This window comes from Cryptotermes secundus, unplaced genomic scaffold (assembly GCF_002891405.2).
Source record: "Cryptotermes secundus unplaced genomic scaffold, Csec_1.0 scaffold383, whole genome shotgun sequence".
In the NCBI taxonomy this organism is placed as follows: domain Eukaryota; kingdom Metazoa; phylum Arthropoda; class Insecta; order Blattodea; family Kalotermitidae; genus Cryptotermes; species Cryptotermes secundus.
In genome coordinates this window covers 633,886-650,043 of record NW_019723308.1, presented here as the reverse complement: position 1 = coordinate 650,043, position 16,158 = coordinate 633,886, and the positions used below count along the sequence as shown (strand labels likewise).

At 39.4% G+C, this 16,158-nt stretch overlaps 1 protein-coding gene across 2 annotated transcripts in view; it reads right to left on the bottom strand.

Moving 5' to 3' along the window:
- LOC111861764 (DNA replication licensing factor Mcm6) overlaps window positions 1-16,158 on the bottom strand; it is an 82,603-nt gene that overhangs the window by 44,392 nt on the left and 22,053 nt on the right. For both annotated transcript variants that reach the window (XM_023846598.2, XM_023846599.2), the window contains 3 exons: window positions 15,775-15,923; window positions 8,787-9,042; window positions 3,895-4,066 (listed from right to left, as the gene is read on the bottom strand). In XM_023846598.2, the coding sequence (XP_023702366.1) occupies window positions 3,895-4,066; window positions 8,787-9,042; window positions 15,775-15,923 (577 nt within the window). The remainder of the gene's footprint in view (window positions 1-3,894; window positions 4,067-8,786; window positions 9,043-15,774; window positions 15,924-16,158) is intronic.

Sequence of the window (16,158 nt, the reverse complement as noted above, 5' to 3'; positions counted from 1 at the left end):
CCAGGGAATTCCCTTTGTTTGTTCTACTTGTTCAATTAACCCTACCCTCCCTTCGGCTTAAAGTAACTTCAGTATTAAATTTCACTTATATTCTATATGGCTGTTTCTCAATGGCTTTAGCCTGTATTATTTGTTAAACATGCAACCAAGTTAGAACCACACTAAGATCAACAGTCATTGTTGTAACGATGTGTGCTTATTGCGTGTATAATAGCCCTGGTATTTCTTCTTACTATATTTATTTCCTTACTACATACCCACTAAGATCTATTACAACTATATCCCTGGTTTAATAGTATTATGTTCTATTTGGGGGTGATCCTAAGCAGAAGGGTTGATAGGAAAAGACAGACATTACCCTACATGCTCCTCCATCTCAGTTCCCTAGATCTAGCAATGTGTATCTTTATCTATCAACAAATATGAAACATAAAGTTTAGAGAAATGACAAACCCTACAGACTGTTACCTTAGAAATCACAAAGGGTGAACTTCAACATGTCACTGAATTTTACAAAGACAGTGTAAAATGTGGAACAATGCCAGAGGATACCATCTGCAACAGCTGTTGTAGCAGGAAATAAGTGAAGTGATTTCACTCAACATTTTTTGAGAACACGGGAATTTCCAATTAGTCCTTGTAGTAGTATCATGCCTTACCAAAGAGAAGCCAAACACCAGCTTGTGTCTACAAACAGGCAGTAATATGGATTCAAGACTATCTGTATATATTACTGCAGTCTGCAGTCTCAACTATGTATTTGCTTTTAAAACTTAATGTTATAAATAAAGTGTGTATAATCTGTAAAGAATAAGAAATAAAATCTTTCTGTAAAATTTTCAATGGGCATCACAACGGCAAAATTATAATAAGCCACTGTAATCAACCTCAGAACAATATTCATGGATACTATGTCAAATATGGGTCAGCATGTGGACTGGAATCAGGTTAATATGTTACTTTATATGATACTGTTCTGAGGATTTCCTTCTCGAAATTCAGAAATGCCAAATAGCACTGACTCCTAAACTAGAAATAACTATTATTTACTCATCAGGAGAATGTAACTTACTGTCTTAACAACAACAAGAAACACTTACTTTAAGTATCTTCAATATTTGCATTTGACAGAAGTCTGGCAGGTAATGAAATGCCTAATAACATGATCTACAATTGACACTTATGAAATCATTTACATTAAGAAATATTTATAAATCCATTTGCTACATACATTAACTGACAGCCAACACTTTCATCTCAAAGTACTTGCAAGCAGAATTCTTGTGGTTCAAAGACAATCCATGAAATAGAAGCACAAAGCACATGCAGTCATCTACATGCAATGCACAGCACTCCACAATGAGAGTAGCATGCAGTGCATGGCACTCCAAGGGAGGGTTAATGGCATTTAGAGAAACAACAGCTGTTGACTTTGAGAACCGCATGAAACACACAAATACACTCTGTGGTAAGAATGCAGAGTTTCAGTACTGTCACAATTTAGGGTGTAACTATAGATGGGGTAGGGTTTGGTGAATGGATTTACTGACCACTTATAAATATCACTCAGAAAATACAAATAAGCATAGTGCGACTGCTAATCTCCACACTTTACAAATCACCACAGCACCTGCTAAGCATTTTTCCAGCCTGCTGTCTCTTCATCAGCCGTTCCCTGGCAATAGCATCTAACAGTGGAGATTCTTTAGCTTCATGCACTCAGGTTTTATCTTCACAGCCTCCCATGCAGGACTCAACTCTCAACTAAGTAGGTCCCCACAACTGTCTTCAAAATAGCTCCTTTGCATGGACCAAGTAGAAAACACTGGTTCCAACAGTAATTCTATTGTTGTAGTCATGTTTACCATGCATCTGCATAGCAAAAGCTGTTTTCTCGTTGTTTGTTTTGGGGTCTTTACCTAGCCACAGGTCTATATGACACAATATGTTAAAGCATGCTGCGGCCAGAATTTAAATGACCCTAAGTCTTTAAAGTTGCAGACTTTCAGAAAAACTACATATTTTCCGTTCCATGCAATATAAAATACAAACTAAGAACAGGCTGAAAAACAATACAATTCTCTACATATTCACAAAAGAGCAATTTTTATAAATGAACATATACTGTGATTATATTGTCATGAAATGCAAAATATCATCTTTATTATATATTAAAAAAAAGGTCCTAAACATAGTTTTTTCTTGACACTTCAGACATGTTGCTTTTGTAAAAAAAACACACTATATACAATAATCTTTTGTTCAGACTGTATGCGGGTGTGAACTGCGTCACGTCACAGTTTATGATAACTCCATTCAGTGCTCACACTCTGACGTGCGTGCACCACTAGTCGAAGCAGTCCTCGACACACAGACCAACATCCCACTTTTTACAGTAGAAGAGGGTCCTCCTGGTTTCCTTATTTAGTGAACACACACGACATCCTTGTTTCCCTTTGGACGGCCAGTATTGCAAATGTTTCACCTATAATCCACTCAACTGAACCCCAGATGAACTTGGCCTCCCCCAAGAAACACCACTGACCGCTTCATGCAACTGTACAATCAAATCTTGCACTAGGATTTCACACAATTTTATACGTGTCATTTTTCCACCACCTGACTTGGGCAATAAATAGGCATTGGGAATAGTCATGTCTAGAAGGTGGAAAAACAATTTCTTTGTCCATTTCCATGTCCTCCGGGCAATTACATAATTATCTACCATCCTGTCAGATGTATCCACAAAGCCCATCTGTGCACTGTTGTCTTCAATGGGTTTATACCTCTACCAAGACACAAAATAAAAATGTTTTATAAATAAATAATTGACTATCTGACACTGACTTTCTGACTGATAATTCACTACTGAAAACCAGTCCTTGAAAATGTCACACTTCATTGCAAGCTCAAGTAGCACTAATCTGCATGCACAGATGAATATCTACTTCTCAGTTCTCAGAACAAAGCTGTGCTCTATTTGGCTGACCAGGTCATAAACAGTCATACCTAAATGTAAATAATATCGAAACCAGTACCCTGATAAACAATTTCATGGGTTTGTTGTGGTTTTAAGCAGGAGATTAAATTCTCAGCACTCCCAAAGAGAGCATGTGTACTGCACTGTGTTACATCATTAGATAAATCCAACATTCGGCCACAGCAGAGTGTTACTTGCTGTTAGATATATCTAACATTCCTATGTTGCCTGCTGTTGGATATATCTAACATTCCTACCTCAAAGGTTCTTATTATTATTTACCCCTTATAGACCATACTAACAAAGTTCAAACATGCCTACTTTTCACATGGCATGAACTGAATACACTAAAGGCAAAGCACCTTCAGTTCATTTTCCAATTGCAGTTTTGTTGATGACAATCATGTAATAAAACAATACAATGACTGACTTCACAGGAGCAGGGATAGCTCAGTTTATATTGTAATGGGCTACAAGCAGGAAGAATGTGGTGCCATTCCCATCAGGGGAAATTTTTCTCTACTCCACAGCATCCACATTGGCCATGAAGCCCATACGGGCTCCTATCCAATGGGTACTGGGGCTTCTCCCCCATTGGTAGAGCAGAAGGGGCATGAAGCTGACCATTCACCTTCATCTTGTCCTGAGATCAAGAATGGTTCAGCTATACCTCCACTTCCCCCTATGTCTTCAAGGGTTGGTGCTTAGTTACTTAAGCACAGGGGACAATTTCAACTTTTAATATTATCACAACCTTAGGCCACATACATTCTCCTCATCAAGCAGACCATGATTTTAATTTCTGTTACCACTTTTGTTTTGAATGATAAAAATTTAGTATCTCATTTCTTGTCTTCCAGGACCAATGCTCCTATTTTTTCCCTGAAAGTAAAGTTTTTATTGCATGTACTGACCTCTCTTAACTTCATCATTACCATGTACTGATGGGAACAGACTGTCAACCAAGTTCTGGTACAAGCTCCTGTCACGGCTCATCTCATACACTTTGTTCCACTCTGCATCAGTCATCTGCTGCTTCATCACTTCAGCTGTAACCTCCTCCATTAGCAACTCTCCACCTCCAAACTGAAGCACAGAAACATATCACAATACAACTTGAAATAATCTACCTGGATGCTTCTGCAGGGAACTGAATGTCATAATTCATTTCACTATAGTGTAATGCAATAATGAACGGAAGTTGCATGAATACGCTCGTATGTAACTCAGAAAATCAGCACATGGTAGACTAGACTACTCAGTGTCTTGCAATGACTGAAAGATGATGGAAAACAGAAATGGCAATCACAATACTGCCTTACCTAGACCAAAATCACTGGAAGCATGGTTCTCCATCTATGTAACAACAGTGACTGCAGTGAAATATTTGCTTAATACAGAATTTCAACATGCCCCTAGTCTGCATATACTAATGGAGAAAAGAACTTCTAGCCATATGCTAAATTATTTAAATTCTGTTTGTGACTTCCACACGAATTTCTAAGTAAATGCTGGTATATAACTTAAAATAGGCCATGCATGCTTCTTCCTACACCATTTCAAATTTATAATTCAAAATCACACCTTACGTGAGCCACGTATTTGGCTACATAACCACAAAAGCTGATATGGTATTTTAATTATTATCAGTGTTCACAGCATTCAACAAGCAGGGTGTGTTTTATGGCTTCGTGCTCTTTGCATCCAGGGCAATCTTCATGATGAAATGGATCTTCTGAAGACTACTTTCAGACATAACTGCTAAAGCAACCAGCAGATACAATGGGGTCCCACCTGCAGGAGGCAGCTCCAAATAGAAAGGATGCAGCCCCAGCTGCTTTTCTACTGTCTGACAGTACAACCTTCAATCACATTACCATGGCGCTCTCCAAGCACAATATCATGTCTGCTGGCTTCCTACTGAAAAGATCCAAAAAATTTTAATAATGGGCACATACAGCAACCTCTGTGAGAGTGGTCAAGTCCACTGAGACTAATGCCAAAAAGCACGACTGGCACATTTACTTGTACCATCCGGAAGAGCCAGGTGTAACAAAGAAACTTGCCCTTTGCAAGGCAACTGTTCATATTGATTTAATCACAGCTCCAGTCCTCATCCTAACTTCCCCATAATCACACTATTTTTAGACCCCTTTGCTACTTAAGTAATGAAATAGGCTTATGAAATCACCAGGCTGTTTGTGTGTGTCCATTTCAACTTCTAAACCAGCTGACCAATTTTCACAAAACTTGATATGGACAGTACAGCATTAGAAACCATCTCCAAAACCAAATGTTTTATTTTCTACAAATGGCAATAACAATAACATACAATCATGTGAGGTGGAAGCTATACATAATTTAAGATCCTAAAATGAATGGTGTATGGTATCATGCATTATGCTGTATGCTAAACCATGGGAACACCCTAGTGCAGTTGCTACCCTGCCTATCGTTATCCTCCTGTCAGCTCTAATCAACTCTTCCACCTGCTGCACAGTTCATCTGTCACAATCTCAACAGGGAGGCCTGGTCGGGAATCATTTGTGACTTTAAAATGTCCTTGAGAGAATTTCTTGGGCCAGTTGTGAACCGCTTTATGTGACAAACACTTCCCACTGTAAACAGGAAACACTTCTTTATGAATACGCTTGCAGCAAGTCCTTTTGTTCACAAAAAACGCAAAACAGTATGCTGCTTTTTGGTAATATACTCCTCAAGCATGATCACCAATTTGACTACTGAAGCCATCCTTTGAATATGTTCATGTTCGTCTATCTAGACTGCCATGAGCTGGACTGTGCTGCTACCTAGTGATACATATAGAAACCTTATCACATCCGTTACAGCTGTCTGACTTCCATTTGTGACCTATTTACTGCCTCTCCTTTGTAGTATCTCAAGCTCTAATTATATTCACATCTCCGTCACCACCGCCACAGCCACTACCACCACCTATTTCCCAAAGCTGTAAATCTGCTAGAGATTTTAACCTTCTCCATGCCCCCAATTTAGTTTCTTGAGATCAAAAATCTCCATATTAATCTTCTGTGTTGCTCTGAAGAAAGTCGTCTTCTGGGATCTGGCGCCGTGTATTCTTGGTTTAAACCGACGTTTCGGAGGAACATATCGCCTCCATCTTCAGGGTAGTTGAGTTGCGTGCTGCATTGCAGCTACATCTATCTGTATTCACACGCAACTCAACTACCCTGAAGATGGAGGCGATATGTTCCTCCGAAACGTCGGTTAAAACCAAGAATACCCGGTGCCAGATCCCAGAAGATGCCTTTCTTCATAGTCATCACCGTGAAAACTTCAAAACTTACATTCTGTGTTGCTCATTCACTTACTGGTAGCCCTTCCCCAACTTCTGTGATCACCAGACAGTGGGCAGTACCAAAGTTAGCTCCTCTGAAAGATACGTGACTGAAGTCTCCTATCTATAAAATGTGATTAATCTGACTGTGCATCTTTTCACCACAGGATGTCTGAGTGAATTTATGAAAGTTGTGAAGTGAAAACATTGTCTTCTTGACAATTAGGCTTCTTGATGTGGTATTGTTTATAGTAAATGCCAGTATCATGATTAATCTAATGTTAAACCTCATTTAAAACTGTCCTCAGTTTGACAGTATTTTCCCTACATACTCTAACACTGAAATATCCCAACAAATTTTCATGTGGCACTTAGGGAAGTGATCAAATGTACACCTTAGTTCCTCACTGAAGCTATCCTTTGCATCATATATTTTATTTTCTTTTGGGGCAGGCACATTCAGAACAATGATATCACAACAGTGATCCAAAGTATTATATATCACATCCTATCACTAGCAGACTCCACCTTCTCAGTTACTGACATTTCCTTGTGTATAAAGAATCCTGTCCCTAATTCATGACTATCATTGCAATTTTCATAGAAAAATGTATAACAACCTGCTGGTTCATTGCTACCCTTCTCCAACTTGACATCTTGCACAACCTTCTTCTTCATAAGGCTCGACAGCTTCATTTCTTGAACACTTTGGCCTGCTCAACAATTCCTTCCAACTACTTCTGTCCTGTATGCAAGTTGTCCAGTTATAAATTCCTAAGCCCTTTAGATCTTCCCTTACATCATCTTGCCATCTGATCTTTAGGTCGGCCTCTCTTTCTTATGGCGTGTGGCTGCCAGTCATATATTCTTTTAACTGTTTGTCCAGCCTCCATCCTTGAGATGTGTCCAAGCCAACTTATTCTTTGGGCTTTGATGAAGTTAACAATGTTCCTTCCTTTTATTAGAGTATCTAGTGTGTCGTTTGTTTTAATTCTCCAGGAGCCATCATGGTTTCTTGAAGGGCCAAAGATCTTTCTTAGAATTTTCCTTTCAAAGACTAAAAGTCTATGTTTAATGGCTTCTTTAAATGCCCAGATTTCACAGGTGTAGGTTACTGTTGGTCGATTTACCATCTGGTATAATCTTAATTTAGCTGTTTTAGAAATAAGTTCACTTTTAAACAGTGTTAAATGTGCAGCATATGACAAAGACAAAACAACTCCATCCAGTGTGACTATTGAAGTTTTTACTACTTGAAAAAACCCTTACATGTTTCGGTCCCTATAGGCCATCATCAGAGGGACATTGATACTTTTTGGAAACTACTATCACAATGGGTGTTTTGAGTGTTAAAATACATATACTGCAATGTTTGTAATGCATAATATATACAAAATCCAACTTTTCCACAACTACAGCAGCTTTCTTGGTATATTAAAGTTTTTTTAAGTTTTTTAAAAATCTTTGTTATTTAAGTTAAAATTTATAAACCAAGTAGGTTCGTGTCCCTTCTCCTATCGTCTTACTTGATGGGGGCTGAACTTGTGCCGCCTGTCTATCTTGAGAAGGAGATTCTTGATATCGTCCTGTGTTTGTTCGTGGCGTGCTGTGTTGTTTTACTGTTTATACCAAATATATATTATTTAGTACTCTTCTGTAATCAAAGTTACTATATAAATTATTCATGTTTAACTTTGCCAATGAGGCCCATGTGATATCACACGATGGAAGGAGAACCAATTGTGAGACATCTGCAGTCATATTCACAGAAGCCAGTGGGAAGCTAGCATCCACTGTCTGTTCAAAGAAGCAATATTCAAGGCTCTCATTAATTGAGTGTTCAGTGTCAATATAGGACTACATACCATTGACGGTAGACATATGAATAATAAATAGTAGAGGATTTGGAAGGAAATGTGTATGGCCTGATTGGGGTAAAATCCTGGCATATGCTTAGAGTGTTTTGGGATAATCACGAACAACTTCGGTCAGAATAAGCGGTGTACCAACCAAGAATCAAACAGAGTGCCTCCCGGACACACTTCTAGAACATTACCGCTAGGCTGACCTACTTTGTAACAAATCAGTAATGTTTCCAAGAAATAGCCATTGCACAGACAGGGAATAACATTAGGGTTCATGTATCTGAATGCTGACTACAGGTCAATTTGCAACCAGCCCATCCTGCGGCAAACTCAATCAAGGTTATCATGGTTTTCCTGAGTCCTACAGCAAATGCTGAGTTGGCACCCATGTTGCACTAATGAAGACAATGTAAAGGTGTAGCCATTGTTAAGATTTGTTACCTAGCAACCACTAATGTAAGCAGTCCATTATTTATGTGACATAATTACAGTAATCTTGAGAGTGTTATAATTAACTGTAGTTACAACTGGTGAATATCCAATAAATTGACTCACCAATCCAAACCCTGTCTACTAGTCACTGATACACATAACAATAGTTCTGTATTTCCAAGTCACAACTTACCCTAGGACTTGTTGGCTGGACTGAACATGCCAGAAAAGCCATATGATAGTGCAGTTCGCGAATACCAAGTGCCTTAAGACCTCGAACACCTTCTGTGTTTGTCTCCCCAGCTTTGTGACGTGAACCTACTTCAGCTTTGGCACCTGGAAGAGCTAATGCCCCAACATCTGGCACCACAATCAGTGTTCCTGTGAAGTCATAGCGATCTCCAGCCTGGACACTTTCCACAGCATCTGCTCTTAGCACCACCTCCACACTAGAAAAATCAGTTACAGGCAATTCCATGTCTTGGATTTTGTGACTGCTAAGTAGATGTCATGTTCCTATTTAATCATACTATATTTACTGTCATATGCAGAAGTTGTGGTACATAACTAATGTGAATATTCTTTCCAGAGCATAATTATATGTGCTGAACAGAGGTTAGGAAAATTACAGCTGCATAATATTCAACAATGGATAAGTTATGTGAGAAAAAACGGTGACTTGTGTTTTTTACATGTAATTTATAATCATCATTTTGAGCCCCTTCCCCCTGTAACAGTTATATGACAAGTTTAACACAATTTAAAATCACTACCTATTATTGCTAATTTAACATACAAGTAAACTCCACATAATTCAGCATGCATGGTTAACACAGTGTACAGTGAAACAAGAGCTGTTATTTTCTGCATCAACAGCAGGCAGATGACACATTGGTAGAAGATAGCTGAACTACTTATTCAAATTACCATCCTGCTTACATATGGCTTCTGCTGTTTACTTGCAATTTTTGCATTCTGTTTTCTCAGGCACAGCAAGTAAAATTTTGTGTTCCTGTAGTTTTGCAATTCTCCATAGTGCTTTAATCCTAGACCTATTGAGCAGTGACATTTTAAAGCTTATGCACAGCTCTCAACCCAGGTCAGTTACACCTTTCTTGAAGTATCGGTTTTGAGGTTATTTTCAAATAGTGCAACTGGGGCACAATGAAACTACAAAAAATAAAATGAAAACAGTAAAAGTTAAAGTAGCCTTATATCTCTTTCAGTTACTTGTTTATATCTGAGTTCTCTACTGTCATACTGGAAACAAAATGTTAGAATGAAAGGGACATGCATTCAGATTTCAGCCAGGGAGATTTTCTTGTTCTTAAATATTTTATCAATGTTTTTAAAATTACATTTTTGATATAGAAAATACTTTCTGAGATTTCTGAAGTCTACAAGGTCTCTGCTTATCTGACAAAATCTGACTGAAAAACTAAATTTGACAAAATTGTCAGATAAAAGTGGTTTCATTGAACACCAACATCTGTGCCTTTGTGCTCCATCAGGGGGTACAATGAAACAAACGACACAGTTAAGATTTCTAATTTCTTATGAAGAATACTGAGAAGCAGACAGAACATCAACATACCAAAATCAATATAAATACACTGCACTTCATGCAAAAAATTGTTTCAACAAAATATATGGAAAATGATGTGTAATGTAGTCTTTTGAAAATCAACTGATGTTTCGGGGGAACATATTGCCTCCATATTCAGGTCGAATGAGCCAAGCAAGATACCAGCGTGAAAGCAGGTGGTAAGCCAAGTAATTGGTTGGCCGAAAATTTTGGCTTGTATAGGAAGGAGGGCAATGAAAGAATGGCCCACTGGCCCGCCATGGGACAGAATGAAACTGCTGGGCTCTCACACTGCCACAAATTAAACCAAGAGGAGACAAAAACAGGACTTCACAGGGCCCTGAAAAGACGTGTTTTGGCCAGTCTAGGAAAAACGCCCCTTGCCACCTGCTTTCATGCTGGTATGTAGGTCAGTCCAAAAGTAATACACAACATTCTTGTAAAATTCAGTCTTTATTCTACAGTTATGGTATTTGTAGGGTTCACAGAAGGTTCCTTCTTGCTTTTATTCAAATTTAATTCAACCCATTTCCACGCATAGCACTACCATAGCACTGCTTCAAAATGGATGCTGCGCTTGATGTTAGTCAAAAGCAACATGCTGTCATAGCGTTCTTGTGTTTTGAGAATGAGACAGTGGGAAACATTCACAAGAGATTGAAAAATGTGTATGGAGATGCTGTTGATCGCAGTACAGTCAGTTGGTGGGCACGCTGATTATCTGGTGAAAATGGGCATGCCAATATTCGGGATCCTATTTGCACTGGCAGACCGCACACTGCACAAACACCTGACAATGTGAAGTGTGTTAACGATATGGATTTGGGTGACAGATGTGTGACTGTGAAAGAAATGTCAGTCCAACTGGGGATTGGGGAAGCAAGTGTGTGCAGAAAATCGAAACAGTTGGGGTTGAGAAAAGTTTGTGCAAAGTGGGTTCTGAGGACGTTGACAGATGCCCACAAAGAAACCCGAAAACTGTGTGCAGTGAACTCTTGGTACAGTATGAGAATGGTGGAGATGACTTTCTTGCGAAAATTGTGATGGGAGATGAAACATGGCCGCTCCATTTTGAACCAGAAACAAAGCAGCAATCAGTGGAATGGTACCATGCAAATTCTCCCAAGAAAAAGTAATTCAAATCTGCACCTTCAACAGGAGAAGTTATGACTACGGTCTTTTTTGATTCAGAAGAGCTTTTGTTTGGGACATCATGCCACAACAAACCACCAGTAATTCTGATGCACATGTGGCAACCTTAAAGAAACTTCAAGCTTGACTGAATAATGCTCGACCGCAATGGCAGAAACAGGATGTTTTGCTGTTGGATGACGACCGACCACATGTCAGTCAGAAAACCAAGGACGACATCACAAAACCTGGATGGACAACATTGCCACACCGTCCTTATAGCCCTGATGTGGCACACTCTGATTACCATCTCTTTGGTAAACTGAAGGAATCCCCTCGCAGAACAAGATTTGAAGATGATGATGCCCTCATTACGGCCATTAAATGGTGGCTCAGACATGCTGGTCCAGAGTTTTACCATGCTGGCATATGGGCCCTAGTTCCAAGGTGGCATAAGGCAGTTGAAAGGGACGGTGATTATGTGGAAAACTGATATGTTGTTCCTAAAGGATGTAATAACATACTGCATAAGTAGTAAAGGTCTAGAATAAAAAATGAATTCTTTAAAAAATGCTGCACATTACTTTTGGAGTGACCTTCGTATCTCGCTTGTTTTATTCAACCCTGAAGATGGAGACAATATGTTCCTCTGAAACGTCAGTTGATTTTCAATGGACTACACAGCATTACATCCCAGACAAATGTACTCTTCACAACCACCATTGTGAGCACCTCAAATCCTACACTGAAAATGTTTGAATATTTATGAAAAAGCAATGTTTCTCTTTCATTATACCCCATCTTCCCCTATGGGAAATGCATGTTAAATCCTGTGCCCTGAAAGTGGGTTGAATTGTCTTGCAATCCTGTAGGACTTGAAAGACAGGGTTGATGCTCACGTTCATGAAAACAGGTGATTCGCTATTAATGAGCTTCATGAAGTTTTCCTATAGGTTTCGTGATCTGCCCTCTATGAGACTGTCACAGTTCGACTTCGATAAAAAAAATTTATGCCAGATGGGTTTCAAGAATGCTCACAGATGAACACAAGCAGAAACAAATGGGTGCTGCTCTGTCAGTTTTGGAACACTACCATAGACAGGGTGCTGAATTCTCGGTCCATATCGTCACAATTGATGAGATTTGGGTCTTGCACTGCAGCCGTTCTTTGGTGCTACTAGCTCCGGCAGAGGAATTCAACTCCTCTCAGGTCATGATAACTGGCCGTGACTTGGGTGATTAGGGGGGCCTCAGGGTAGGATGGTCAACACTCAACACCAATTAGCAGTTTAAAGTCTTTATTCGAATTGCACTATTCAAATGATAACTGTGCCGTAGTGATCCACTTAACTGACTGGTGGATTTAGGTTCCTTTACTGTTTACTAAGACACACTAGTTGAGAGGAACCACAAAGTGTATATATGGGAATAAGAGGTATAGAACAAGTGTATCTTTGAGGAGTGTAAATTTTGGAGTGCCTCGCCAAGCCCTCTTTGAAGTGTAGACATCTGCCCAGGTTACCCAAAATTTGGGCAAAGACTGTCCCACTTCAGATTTTGACTGGCTGGACCAGGCAAGCTGGGAAGCTGCTTATTCTTTCTCCTCTAATTAGAAAAAGAAATACCCACGCGTACAGAGTTTAGGGGTGAACTCTACCACCTGCTGTGTGGCTGTCAAACTGGAACCTGGGGTAACATATAATGGCCCTGCTAAAATTATGACTTCCCCTGTCAAAGTTTAGAATTTCTAAAGAACCCGGTCTTGTGTTACGCATTAGCTTGAGTGATTTACTGAGGGACAGCTGGCTTCAAGCTTGATCCAAGCCACCTGCTGAATGTCTCAGAAGGAAATATCCAACTGTGAGACAAAAGTGATGCATTTCACCGAACCCTATCCAAACACAAAAAATCAACTGACCATCCCCTAAATTGGATAGCTACAGCACCACACACCAGAGAGTAAGCAGTAGTATCAAGAATGGCATCATGCCCACTCTCTGGCAAAGAAAGAAAGAGAAAAAAAAAATGAAAATTCAAGCAGATATGTTCATTTGCAAAAATCATGGCCAGAGTTTTTGGGTCAGAAAAGGCATTCTTTTGATTGACTTCTTGCCCCATGGACACACCATTAATGCAAACACATATTGTGCAACACTGAAGAGGCTACAGCATGCTATCCAAAACCAAAAACAGGGCCTACTCACTAGTGGAGTGTGTCTGCTTCATGAGAACACATGACCACATGACCATACACTGCAGAACAAACAGTGAAGTTGTTGGTGAAATTTGGTTGGGAAAACTTTGACCATTCCCCTAACAGTGCTGACCTGGCACCTTCCGACTTCCATCTTCTCCCAAAAATGAAAGAGTTTTTGGGTGACAAACGGATGGCAACTGATGAAGTGAAAGAAACAGTTATAGACTGGTTAAACGGACTTGCAGCTGACTTTTGTGATGAAGGGATAGTCACGCTTTTGCAACATCTGGACAAATGACTGAATTGCAATGGGGACTATGTAGAGTTGTACCAATCTATAACTGGTAGTTCTGGATCTGTTTGGGTTCTGATGGATGTCAGCTCTTTCAGATGGTTACTGTAATCTGAGGGTAGGTTCTTCTTTTCAGTATAGGGTGCGTATCCTTACGTTTCATGCAAGCTTCAGGAAATGTCGCTTTTCATCTCAGAATTTCAGAATATCCCTCTCCTGGTATACTGAACAGTCTTTTGAACCTGAGGAGTGTTTTACAGAGCAACTAACACAAAAAGGAGTCCAAGTATGTAAAGAATTTTCATGCAAGCTTTCATGACATATGCTACTGACAACTTAAGATCTGCATCTTACCGTTATATGGCTTAGGCTTTGCTACCAAAAGTGACATACAGGACTGGGGATATATGTCTTAACTGGTTCCCTCTTACAGAATATTTTAATATAGTCAGGTATTTCAAAAGAATATTTTAATATAGTCAGGTATTTCAAACATAAAGAAAGATAATCGTGTTGGTTTGAGCTGTTCTTCACTTTTTCTTGTGTGCCTTAACCACTTTAGACATAATGGTCCCCTAAGCTGTTTTAGACTTAACTTTCAGTCCAATCATCTATATCACTGTAATATACTACACCTCTGCTAGTGTTCAGCATGGGATGGCATTCGGTAATGATAGGCAGGATCCTAACAATGTCTCATTCATCAACTTTAAAGATGAGCTTTCAATAAGAGTGCTCTTCATGAGTATGGGGATATCCTTTACTGGTTCATTCATCTGATCTGTTCAGTGATGAAAGAACTTAGATCTTTAAATGTGTTCTTGGATCCAGCACATTTCATTACCAAGTACCTAAGACTGTAGTACTTTGAAGACTGTTTACTTTCCTTTGTGGTGATTCCAACCTTTTCGCTGGTTGCTTGTGAGAAAGGAGAGGGTAAATTAAATATTGTCACATGTTTCAGTGACTAAGACACGGGTTTGGATTGGTAATTGGATTTATTAACAACCTACAGGTCATAACTACAATTAGTTATTTCACTATTGCGGGTTTACACAATTTACAATCACTACACTCTAATCTTCTCAGTCTATTTCCACTAGTTTTCATGGATTTATAACATTGGAGCCATAAGTCTTACTAAATCACACACTCCCAATGCCACTGTACTACTACACACATAAAGTCTTCTAATTCATATGCAAAAACTTCACAGGCTGACCTCCTGTACTCTTCTGTGCTTCTAGTCCCAGTTTGCTCTCTTTGCATTTTCTGCCATCATTATTCACTCATAACTCATAATTCGTAACTCAGGGATTCTGCTCTTTCTTATATAGCCAAGGAATGGACATGCATCACAAAAACACACATCACATGATCACCACTCACTGTTGCGTGACGTCACTGTGGACATGGGAAACACAGCCTCTTCTATTGTTGCATAACCTATCAAAGGACCGTTAACTAAGAGTTTGTCTTTGCAGTAACATGTTTACCAATCATTGCCTAGCAATGGGTTGACATGTCACAATATAATTAAAGGGCCCTTGAGCAAATGTCACCCATCAGCCTGCCATGTGGGGGATAAGAAGAATCAAAACCAAACACCAAGAAACTTCACCATCAGCATCATGGTGGAGACCTCCCATTACCTGATCTCAGTAAACAGCCACATGGATACTCTTCTGAACATCAGTGACAATTCCAAACTTAATGGCAAGTCTTACACTGTCAGCAGGCCACAGCTTTAAGAAATAACTGCTCATGAAACTTCACTCTATACTATGCAAACCATTAAAGGTATGGATGGCTTCAGGGGGCTTGAGGCTGATTAGATAACAACCTCCATAACAGTAACATGTCACAATGGCAGAGAAAACTAACAGTTACATGACAGTTGAGTTCAGTACATGGCCCCCAGTGGAGTGGCACATGCATGTACACATAATAGTGACATCACTGATATGAAAACTCACCTACGAGGAATGCATCCCCGAGGCAACTCAGCCTGTGTTTCCTGAATACGAACTTTCTGAAAATCAACAAACACTGACTTGTCCACTTCTAGCATGAAGCGTCGCCTATTGCTGCACACGGGGTTGCGGCAGATTGTCGGATTTGTGAACTGCAAAATAAAAAAAATACACTTATAACAGCAGGATGGGACACAAACTGGCTATTAAACACTACAAATCACTCTCTTGTCTATCCTCAAAAAATTCTTTCATCCCCAACAGAGGTTCCACATAAGCAATTTCCTGTTCCAATATTTGTCTTCTATATTCATAACACATTTAATGTTGCTTCCCTCTTTACTGGTGCATTCAGTACTGAAGAGACAATATATGCCACTTGAAGAA